Source organism: Triticum aestivum, chromosome 5B (genome assembly GCF_018294505.1).
Source record: "Triticum aestivum cultivar Chinese Spring chromosome 5B, IWGSC CS RefSeq v2.1, whole genome shotgun sequence".
NCBI lineage: Eukaryota > Viridiplantae > Streptophyta > Magnoliopsida > Poales > Poaceae > Triticum > Triticum aestivum.
Genome location: NC_057807.1, coordinates 662,344,574 through 662,356,434, shown reverse-complemented (window position 1 = coordinate 662,356,434; position 11,861 = coordinate 662,344,574). Strand labels below are relative to the sequence as shown.

Below are 11,861 nucleotides of genomic sequence, written 5' to 3'. Positions count from 1 at the left end.
CTCTATATATATATATATATATATATATATATATATATATATATATATATATATATATATATATATATATATAACGCGTGAGACAGTTCAACCTCGCCTCAAAGATATCTGAAGTTCATAAAGTGGGCCATAAACATTTCAGGGATCTCTCAAATTTTTGGTGAATTTTTCACTAAATGGTCTGTAATTGTTACCATCCTATAAACTTGGCCAAACATTATAAAGTTTGACTTAGATCGGAGCTAATATGCAAAGTAAAAAAAAGGAAGGGAGTATATATGAGACTAAAGATTAGGGACCTGCTAGGGCTCAGGTGACTGAATTCAGGATTTGATCAGTCATTTTTTCTGTGACAACCTGCTAACTACTCTACCATGGATGGTGATGCATGCCTGCAACGGCTTGGTGTGTGCGTGAGTAAGTGGTTAGTAGCACGGAAATTCAATTTGGCTCTCGGGTGCACATGCTCCGGGGTCCAAAAATAATTTTTCAAATGTCAAAAAAATCATGACAAAATTTTTATGTGATCTTAGTCACATCCAAATGCTACCTGCAAATTTTGAGGCAAAAAGGTTAAGCATTTTTGCACATGCAAAAAAAGTTGAAGACAAAATGTCATCCCAATTTTGTTTTCTTCACCGACGAAACATTGTTGCTCTGTTTAGATGAAATTTGTCAAGCATACTTGTGACACTAACGAAAACATCTACAAAAAATTTCAGATTTTATTGATTCTTACGTGTTTGTTTTTAAATTTACTGTTCATCCGGGAGCATAGGCTCCCGGGAGCCAAAAACGCCCCTCCGGGCAGCATGAATAAAGCACAGCCTACTCAACGATACATGAATGTGCTAAAAATTATATGTAAAATCTCTAGTCTCTCGAACTTTTGACACATCCTGCTGAATGAAGAGCATAACTGAGAACGACTGGTCAAGAAATGTGTACCTTATGACGAGTCTACAAAGTAATAAATAAAGGCAACTATGTTACCACACCTATGACACTACCCACTATGAAGGTAGTAACATATAGACTAGTAACATATGTATGTTACTAGTCTAAGTTACTCCCCACTATGACCAGCCTTATGACGAAATGAACGTGCTTTCAAACTTAAAGAATGTCAGGCCGGTTTTCTTTAGAAAAGCGCACCACATCATGAGGCAAAGAAATAGCCGGCCAATGCATCGAGACCATAAACATAAAGCGCGGGGGGAGGTAAGCATGTCTCCATCCATCTCATCCGAACCACTACGCTTAACCTAACCAGCCGCACGGCCAATCCGATTGCTGCTCCGGCCCGAGCCGCTGTACTGTATAGCTCATTCGACGTTGACATGGGGCTCGCAGGCGGCTGGTGCCCACGTAAATCCGGCGGCCGGTCGTGGTACCGGATGTGGTATTTTAGTCGGGATCACGGCAGGAACGCAACTGCCTCAACCGGCTCTTTCCATTTGGAATCCATGCACCAAGGTGCCCGGCGGTCTGTCGGCCTGTCATCGTTTCTTTCCGTTTGGCCGAACGTGACTGCCCGGGCGGGCTGTGATGGTGTCATTTTCGCCGTGGCCGACACCAACAGGGGAGACACGAAGGCGCCAAGTAAATAATTCTTCCTGGAAACGAAACAGGGTGTGCACGCGCGCCTATAAAACAACTCTTTGCTCGCGTTGCCACCCATCGCATTCTCCCGCTCGGCGTCTGGAGTTTGGAGACTGTTGTTCGATCGACCTCCGGCCGCTCCCGCTTGTAGTAGTAAGAGCAGAGTCGATCGACGCACAGGCCGGAAATGCCGACGACCACGGTGGAGGACTTGCCCGCCGACGTGCTGGCCTGCGCGCTGCGCCGCCTCGACGGCCCGTCGCTGGCCGCCGCCAGCTGCGCCACGGCAGGCCTCCGCGCCCTCGCCGCGGACCCGGAGACGTGGCGCGCGCTCTGCCTCGCGCGGTGGCCGTCGCTGGGCCTGGAGACCTCGCTGGAACGCAACGTCCTTGGCTCTCCGGCCGTCTCTCCGCAGCGCCTCTTCGCCGACGCCTTCCCCTTCCCGTCCACCTCCACTTCCACGGATGCCGCCGCAGCCGATCAGTGCCTCCCCGGCGAGCTGGTCTCCGCCGTGGACGTCTACCAGAATGGCGCGCCCCGGCCCCTCTTCTCCCGGGTCGTGGAGACCTCCACGTCGTCCTCGTGGTTCCTGGCCTCGCCCTTCCGCGTGGACGCCGTCGAGTGCAAGGACCCGGCACGGATGGCCTCGGCCTCGTTCTCGCCGTCGGAGCTGGAGCTGAGCTGGATCGTGGTCGACCCCCGGAGCGGGCGGGCGGTGAACGTGTCGAGCCGGCGGGCGGTGGCCGTGGACAGGCACTGGTACACGGGCGAGACGCTGGTGCGGTACGCGGTGGTGCTCGGCGGGAGCAAGTTCGAGGCCACGGTCACCTGCTCAGAGGAGGCCGGGTGCCTTAGCCTCAGGGAGGTCAGCCTGAGCGTCGAGGACGCCGACGGCGCGGCGGTGAGCGGCGAAGGCAGCCTGCGGCTTTTGGAGGCCGCGATGGAGGGGCCGAGGAGCAAAGGAGGGGACAAAGAAAGAGAGGAGGCCAAGAGGAGGTACGAGGAGTTCGTGAGGAGCAAGAGGGGGAGGAAGGAGTCCAAGGCGAGGCGAGAGGTGCTCGTCGACCTGTGCTGCTCCGTCGTCAGCGCCGTCGCCGTGCTCAGCTTCCTCGCCTCCGTCGTGCTCCGGTAGAGTCCGTCAGGCAGGGTCCGGATATCTGGGTAACTCGTGAAACATGTAGTACAACAGTTTTTCCACTAGAATATGAGCAAAAAGGTACAGTGATTTGACTGCTGACAGTGAAGCGGGCAAATCCTATTTCTACTGTTATACCCGAAAATTCAGGCAGCACAGTGCTCGCAATTAAACCACGGTGGTCTACTCCGACTATTGGTGACAAATCCCACATTGCCACATGTGTCCCACCGGCCCTCATTGCTAGCGCTAAGCTGACGCCCACCAGAATCATGATATACTTCACTGAGTATATGGTCTGAACTTGATCCAGTGAAGACAGGCAAGAGCTTGGATGCAGGACGAACTCAGACTTCAATGCCAATAGTTCAATGGTGACACACAAATCCACCCAGTTAACTCAAAGTTGAGCAGCCCAAAAGGCCTGACGACGATCGGGAATATGCACACCAAATTTACACACTACCACCAGTGGCGTAGTTGTAGGGTGGCCAGGGTGGTCCATGGACCACCCTGGAATTTGGCCCATTAGTTTAGTACTTCTCTGAAAAAAATAAAACATATCCAGGCCCAACTCAGGTCTCAGCCCATATACATGGCTCGTTTCTTTCATCTCAGGTGCGCCTGTTATCTGTATGTACGCTGATCGTTCCTAATTCCTGACTCCCCGTCGTCTCCTCTTCCTCTAGTCTTCAGAAGTCTGAAACCCTAGCGGCTAGCGCCATCGCCCAGCGCAATTGCGCAAGGCCGGCACTCCGGCAGGGCATCCGCAGGCGACGACCGGACGACGGCCAGGCGGCCGACGAAGGACGCGCGTCCCGGCAGTCAACGAAGGAACCGCGCCATTACTGAACCGCGCACACACGCATAGGTACAGCCCCGTGCAATGCGCTAGTTGATTTCTTTTCTATTTCAATCCAGAGTATTAGAGTAAGATGTTTGTTCTTCTCTAATTCAAAGCACAATTTCCTTTTCCTCTGAAGATTTGAACGATTTGTTGAGAGTGCAAGCTTTAAAGTTTCTTACAATTGATAATTTGTCAATTGACCCGATTGAATCATTAGGGCTTTGTTCCAACTGAGTTAATGTATTAATTTTTTGTAGAACTCTTGCAAAAATGAAGAGGACAGGAGACATTGCATCGCTTTTTTTGAGATATGGATCCAAGAAGAAGGTGGCGGCTCCTTTTTCACCTCCTTCTCCGGCATCGGCAGCGCCCGCAGGGGAACAACAAACCTTTGAGTTAGTGCAAGAGAGAGTAAATGAAGAAATTGTGGATTCACCACCACCATCGCCGTCGTCGCCGCCGCCACCACCACCGCCACCATCGTCTGTTTATGATATTAGTCGCCTTCCACATGATCCGGGGGATAGACTGCCCATTGCATCTTATCCTGTCAATGATCGAGATGCAATTCGACGAGCATATATCCTCAAGCGACCGTTTCAACCATATGCACATCAATTTGAAAGCAGAAATATTGGAGGCAGAGATCGGCAATTTAGTCCTCTATGGTTTCATAAACATCATTGGCTTGAATATAGTATTAGCAAGAAAGCTGGATTCTGCTTTGTATGCTACCTGTTCAAAGATAAAAAAACTAGTGGCAATAGAACCAATGCATTTACTGAAGATGGTTGGAGAACTTGGAATAGAGAGGATGCTCTTGTAAAGCATGAAGGTGGTGTAGCAAGTGTGCACCAGGCAGCTCAAGAGAGATACAACTTATTTGTTAGCCCCCGTGCTTCTCAAATTGATAATATTATGGTGAAGGGGAACAATGAGGATCTACGATTTTACAAGATCCGGTTGACTTATTCACTTAGGTGTTTGAAGTTTCTTTTGCATCAAGGATTGGCCTTCTGTGGACATAGAGAAAATGAAGAGTCTAGCAACAGAGGTAACTTCATTGAGCTTTTGAAATGGCTTGCAACAAATAGTGAAGAGGTGAATAAGTATGTTTTGACGAATGCTCCACGTAATTGCAAATTGACTTCCCCTGATATACAACAACAAATTATCCAATGTTGTGCAATAGAAACTAGAAAGAAAATTATTGAAGAACTTGGTGATGATCACTATGCTATTTTAGCGGATGAATCTAGCGATGTATCACATAAAGAACAATTGGCTCCATGCTTGCGTTTTGTTGATAAACTAGGCAGGCCATGTGAGCACTTTCTCGGAGTTGTTCATGTCGGTGATACTACTTCACTTTCACTTAAGGAAGCAATTGAAAATTTACTTGTGGATAACCATTTAACCATGACTCAAATTCGTGGGCAAGGTTATGATGGGGCTAGCAATATGAAAGGGGAGATTAAAGGTCTAAAAACATTGATCATGAGAGAGTCACCTTCTGCTTATTATGTCCATTGCTTTGCTCATCAACTCCAACTAGTTCTTGTTGCTGTCGCCAAGGGAAATGGTGATTGCGTGTGGTTTTTTGATCGAGTATTTCTATTGCTGAATATTGTTGGAGTTTCTTGTGAGCGTCATGACATGCTTCGAAATGCTAGACTTCATAATATCATGAAAGCAATTGAATGTGGTGAACTGGAAACTGGGACTGGATTAAATCAAGAGATGGGCTTGCCTAGGCCGGGTGAAACTCGGTGGGGCTCTCACTATAGAACTATTCGCAACATTATTGATATGTATGCTGAAATCCGTGATGTGCTCATCTCTCTTGGTAAAGATACTTCACAAAGGGCTGAATGGCCAAAAATACATAGTATTGTTGGAGTGTTTGAGTCATTTGACTTTGTTTTCAATGCACACTTGATGTTTCTCATTCTTGGATATACAAATGATTTGTCCGAGTGTTTGCAAAGAAGAGACCAAGATATTCTTACCGCAATGTCACTTGTGAGATTGGCAAAAAGTAGGATGCAAGAACTGAGGTCTAATGGGTGGGATGCATTCCTTGAAAAGGTCACTTCTTTTTGCAACAAACATGGCATTGAAGTTCCTGTAATGGAGAATAATTATGTCCCTTATGGAAGATCAACACGGTTTGTGCAACCTCAAACAAATGCAGATCACTTTAGAAGGGAAATTTATATTGGGATTATTGATAAAATCAGTCAAGAGCTCGACAATCAGTTTGATGAGGTCAATATGGAGTTGCTTTCTTGTATGTCGGCCTTGAATCCTGCCAATTCATTTGCTGCTTTTGATGCACAAAAGGTACGTAGACTTGCTGAGTTCTACCCCAATGATTTTTCGAGCTCTGACTTGATGCACCTTGAAATGCAACTTGATAACTATATTGATGACATGAGAAAAGATGACAACTTCAAAGGCCTAGAAAATCTTGCTGGTCTCTCAGTTAAGCTTGTTCAAACAAGGAGGCATATAGTTCATAATTTGGTTTACTTGCTTCTAAAGTTGGTATTGCTTCTACTGGTGGCAACAGCAAGTGTTGAAAGAGCATTTTCTGCAATGAGTGTGGTCAAAAACAGGTTAAGAAACAAGATGGGTGATAGTTTTTTGGATGATTGCCTAGTCACATACATCCAACGAGATGCTTTCTCCAAAGTGAATGAAGATAATATAATCGAGACTTTCATGGTCTTGAGAAGGCGGTATACCGACAAATAAGGTGTGTTATATTTTACGCAAATGTAAGACTTGAACATGAATTTTAATATGCTTTGAAAGACCTTATTGATATGTGCTTTGGATATATTATGCGTGCATATGTTGGTTTGTTAAATTTGTGGTATAAATTTTATTTTGTGCCAATTGGACCACCCTGACATAAAATCCTGGCTACGCCACTAACTACCACCCTAGCTAGCTAACAGGCTCAGACTAAGGCGTCGCTACGACGAGTAGGCCGACGGCTTTGGGTCTCGGCCAGGCTCCTTCAGAAGGTCTCCCGAGCTTTTGCGGCGACCTTTGCCGCTGTTGCTTGCGCCGGGCGCCGTTTTGCTTCCACTCTTGGGGTCTTGAGGCCTCTCTGCAGCCGGTCTTCTGGTTGGATCTGCCGGTCTTCTGGTTGGGTCGCTGGAGTCTTGTATCCCTTCCAGAATAGAGACCACGGCGTCCATGGACGGCCTCATCTTAGCTTCGAAGGACAGGCACTCGACAGCCAGTGCAGCGATTGTCTGGGCTCCGTTCAGGGAGTACTGGCCTTCTAGCCTGGTATCAAGGACACGGAAAATCTTGCGCTTGTGTGTGAGATATGGCCGGGCCCATTCGACAAGGTTGTGCTCGCCCTGGGGACGGTTCTTGTCAATGGCGCGACGGCCTGACAGCATCTCCAGAAGCACTACCCCGAAGCTATAGATGTCGCTCTTGGCAGTGAGATGGCCTGAAAATGTTGATTTGTTAAATGGATGTTCATCACATGCCGAATAGGAGATGTTTGGTAAATGTTATGAAAAAGTATACTATGTTCTGTACCTAGAAGGCAGAATTTTAACATTCTCACAACAAAGTAAATTAAGCGGAATTCAAAATGTTAGATGACCTGAAAATAGGGACTACTGACTAGTTAAATGAATATTTTCTACATACTGAATATGAACGCTAGGTAAATTTTACCAGAAGGCAGCATAGCAACATTTGCTCAGCAAAATAAATTAAGATTAGTTACATAACAATCAATATGATTTTATGGAACAACTTATGGTTGAAGACAATTCAAATCACCATCAAACATTTCCTACATAGTTTGTATTCACACCTTTGTACACCGTATACATAAATCATGCATTTCAAGCATTGGCATTTGGGATATTCAATCAGAGCCTGACATGGAACGCATTTATACTGCATGTCTAGCAAATTGAACAAAGTAAAAGTCTTTTCAATAATGGGATCTGCAGGGCAACGGATGATGCGCATAAGAGGAAACAGCTTACACATTTTTAATGAATTACAGCCTACACTAACTTCTATGAACTAATGCACTAAGAGCTCTGCGCTAACATTCAATGGTTCCAGTCACATGACAATGTTTTATATCCAAGGCAAGCAAATGTGCAGAATTCTGGCTCGATAAAACATAAAATTGCAAGTCAAAGGTTACCTGTTGAGAGATATTCTGGAGCTGCATAACCATATGTTCCCATTACCCTTGTGGACACATGACTCTTCTCACCAACAGGGCCATCCTTTGCCAATCCAAAATCAGAGAGTTTTGCGGTATAGTCCTGGGAAGTAAAATATGCATTTGTTTCAGTAGATATCAGATGGTCATAGAGGTTAGCTATGGTATATTGATGATTCACTTTCACTTACTGTGTCAAGGAGAATATTGGATGTCTTAAAATCTCTATAAATAACTTTAGCCTCTGCACTGTGAAGGTAGGCTAGTCCTTTAGCAGCTCCGAGTGCAACCTTCATTCTTAGGTTCCATGAAAGAGGTTGAAAGTGTGAGCCCCCTACATCAAGGATTCATATGTAGCAAGTTATAACCATAACGTACTACAGTCTGGATCGATATCGTATGCAAAATGAATAAGACGGCAGTAGAGCACCAAGTCATAGTTTAACTTACTCCTGAAAAGATGATTTTCCAAGCTCCCACGTGGCATGCACTCGTACACTAGGAGCCTGTGTTCATCCTCTAAGCAGTACCCAATTAGCTTCACAAGGTTGGTATGGCAAAACTGACCTAGGTAATTAACTTCAGCCTATAAATGGACACATAATAAAGTCAGAAAAATATCCAGGTGTTTGGTTAACACTTTTGAAAAATATCCTCTAATGAATTCAGATGCATCACATAAAGGACAGAGGTGCGAACCATTGGACTTTTGAAGCTGTAACTAAGGAATTCAGATACATCACATAAATATGCCAATAATCAAAAGTAAACTTCGGAGAAAAATGACATCCAAGAACAACAGCAAGAAATGGAATGGCAGTCATGCTCACCAACCACTCTCGGTGCCCTTGCAAACCCTCCAGGTTGAGTCTTTTCACAGCAACAGGTATTCCAGTACCAGGTTTGCAAGCTGACAATGTATGCTCATCAATCCATCCTTTGTAGACAGATCCAAACCCTCCTTCGCCGAGCATACTGTCAGGACGGAAGTTCCTTGTGGCTAACCTGAGATCATTATAACTGAAGACCTTAACATTGGCTGATTGCAAGATCTCACATTCAGTCTTTGCACTTGGAGGCATGGAAGCTGAAGAAGCTCGACTGCTGCAGGCACTAAGCCTACTCCCATCTTTACCACTACCCCTTGAGAACATTCCTGCAAATAATGTCTTTAGTGCAGATTCTACTGACTGAAACATACATAAAATGCAAAATCAAGTCATCTATTTGAAATGGAAGTATTATCTCATGAATTAGTTTTTGCACTAGCCTATCCCAGGTCCACAGAATGAACATCATGTATCGCAAGTTCCGAACACTTGACATTTTTTAAGGAAATTTTGCACAGTAATTAGGAACTGGTTGTAACAAGGAATCATCACTTGGCTTTATCTGAAACTTGATATGAGGATCAGGAGTTGCAAGACTAGCCATTGAAGTCTGTGGTAGACGATGCTAGTGATAATGGATTGACTGGTGTCCCAGAAGTTGGTGCAAAGAGCATTTTGATAGGGGTTGGCAAGCAACAGGGCACAGATGATATTTAAATGTGAATGGTGATATGCTTCTGACCCAAAAGATTAAATGATTATTTGCGTCGAGCACTGTCGCATAATGGATATGGTGAAAATCAGAGGGGTTCCCCTCCATGAAGTGGTCAGATACATAAACTAACAGTAGACCTTGTCCCACCAAATGTACGTCCGTTGCCCACTTGCCATGCCACATAGCATATCCAGAGGCTTAGCATATTTATATACTGGGTATAGAAATGCCACCTAATAATGGCAGTTAAACGCTGATTTTTTGGTACACCCAGTTGAATAATGGAACTGGATAGTACACGTCAATCACAAACAAAAAAGTTCTGCCCGTCACTGGGAAAGAAAATAATAGCGTTATATTATATCCAATTGTTTGTAGACATGGAACATACGCAATTAATGACTGGTGAATATGCGCGGGAAACAGACAGACCGGTGTGAACTAAAAAAATCAAGGTGTGTGCTCTATACTGGACTTATGTATGATATCTGAACAGGTGGTTTAACAAATTTTAGTATCAACTTAAACAAGGAACAACTTGAGCTCTTCTCCTGTTCCTATCAATAATTAATTTAGACGAATAGCAATACAGAAACAACTAGTCAACCCTAACTGTTCTCTTTTCCTTGACAAGCAGCTGCCCCTAAGTTCATGTGACACACTTTTTATTTTAAGGAAAAATAAGTAAATAAACAAAGTCAACTGATAGTCATTCATATACATGCCAGAATGCCACTACAAGTGCCGTACTGCACTGTAGTATTAGTCTTGCTTCAATCAAATGTTTCTTGGTCAACCTGTGGTCAGCACAGAGTACCAATAGATACGATGCTAAGATATCCACGCCAATCAAATGTTTCTTGGTCAACAACAGTGGGTGATTTGAATTCACCAAGCTAAGTGTCAGTGCAGAGTACCAACAGATATGATGCTAAAATTATCCACCACAATCAAATGTTTCTTGGTGAGCAACTGAAACAAGGGTATTTTCAATTCATCGTGCTAAGTGGTTAGCGCAGAGTAACAACACATAAGATGCTAAAACATCCACACCACACCCCAACCCACATAACACACACCACACTGAGAGGCAGGTACATGTCCTGTCCCATACCATTGCCGTCTGATAACGATAAGCACTATCCAATTCATGATGGTAGAGCATGTACTACAGTACTACACATGGTACTAGCTAGTGAAGCAATAATGTTAGTAGGAGCGAAGCATCGATGTCCAATGACTGTACAATAGAAGGTACCCACCACCTAATAAAGCCTATACCACCAATGGCACAGGCCCTATGAAGCCTCACAAGGCAGCCAAGGCTTACTTTGGGGAGACCACTCTAAAAGCAACGACGATATCTCGCTTTAGTGTGCCGATTGAACACTTTGAAGCAACTAGGCCACTAGCTATGTGAGCGTGACCAAATCAAACCACCAGATCACCCCCGAAATAGACGGAATCACGCATACAAACAAGTTAAGCCTTTTGCAAACTGCACAAGCCTAATTGCGCGCAACAGGAACCCGCTAATGGCACCGATTTCCACCTGGAACCGGTCGTGTAATCGACAGGGCAATCCATCCACCCAACGCGCGCGGAAGCCTTAAATGGGAATGGATTGGTGTTCGCATCTGGGACCGCCGCGCGGAGCTCGCAAGCAGGAATCGACCGGAACCTGCCCGCATCGGATCGCCCAAAAACTAGTGGGAAGTGGAGGAGCAGGCCGAACCTGAGGCGCCCGGGTGGGTGCTCCCATCCTTGATCCGCGTGCCCCAGCAGTTCCCCATCCGCCGCGGCGGCCCGGCGCACCAACCAGCCCAAGCAACAGCAACAACCCTACCGGGCCAAACCGAGCAAGCAGCCGAGGGTCGCGGAGGGGGTGAAGCGGCGGCGGCGGCGAGCGGTCCGCCTCATGCGGGGGCGGGAATTCGGGCGAGCGGGCTAGGGTTCCTCTCGGCAGCGGCGGGGAGGGGGGCGATAAATAGTGGCCGCGGCGAGCGGTGGCGTGGCGGGGCGCGTGAGGAGAGAGAAGGGGGGAGCGAGAGTGGGCGAAAGCGAGAGGAGTTAATGGCGGGGAGCGGGGGGGAGGAGGACTGGCGCGAGGGAAGCGTGCGCTTTGCTGCGTCTGCTTCTGCTGGGCTGCGGGGGGTGGACGGTAGCGAGTAGCGAGCGGTAGGCAGCACAGCAGCAGCAGCGCAGCCGCGCCGCTGGCTCGGCCGACTCTTGGGAAAAGCAGGGAGGCGCCGCGTGACGCTGGGCGGTGGGGGCCGCGGCTATTCCTTACCGTTTCCCCCCTTTTTTACCGCCGGAGGAGGAGGAGGAGAAGGGGGTGAAATGAATGGCCGAGAGTGATGGATGAGACGATGACTGATCACCAACATTATCCGTGTGCGTTGGTGCCACCTAACGTTGAAAAAATTTGCATATGGGCATCGAGAGAGGCTTTGCTATATTTGGTGGGTGGATGGATGCCCGTGCGGTTTCGACAGAGTCGCGATAAATGTGGGCGCGTT

General features: G+C 46.5%; 2 protein-coding genes across 2 annotated transcripts; one reads left to right on the top strand and one right to left on the bottom strand.

The window, feature by feature from the left end:
* Positions 1 to 1,618: 1,618 nt before the first annotated feature.
* LOC123114002 (probable F-box protein At2g36090) lies at positions 1,619 to 2,882 on the top strand. Its single transcript, XM_044535345.1, has one exon. It carries the CDS (start codon positions 1,790 to 1,792, stop codon positions 2,732 to 2,734), a length of 945 nt encoding a protein of 314 aa, XP_044391280.1. The 5' UTR covers positions 1,619 to 1,789; the 3' UTR covers positions 2,735 to 2,882.
* Positions 2,883 to 3,072: 190 nt separating this feature from the next.
* On the bottom strand, positions 3,073 to 11,482 carry LOC123114001 (receptor-like cytoplasmic kinase 176). Its single transcript, XM_044535344.1, has 7 exons — positions 11,078 to 11,482; positions 8,628 to 8,953; positions 8,248 to 8,383; positions 7,989 to 8,131; positions 7,777 to 7,900; positions 6,532 to 7,056; positions 3,073 to 3,206 (listed from the first exon to the last, which is right to left on the bottom strand). The coding sequence occupies exons 1-6, from the start codon at positions 11,133 to 11,135 to the stop codon at positions 6,566 to 6,568; spliced, it is 1,278 nt and encodes a 425-aa protein (XP_044391279.1). The 5' UTR covers positions 11,136 to 11,482; the 3' UTR covers positions 3,073 to 3,206; positions 6,532 to 6,565.
* Positions 11,483 to 11,861: the final 379 nt, after the last annotated feature.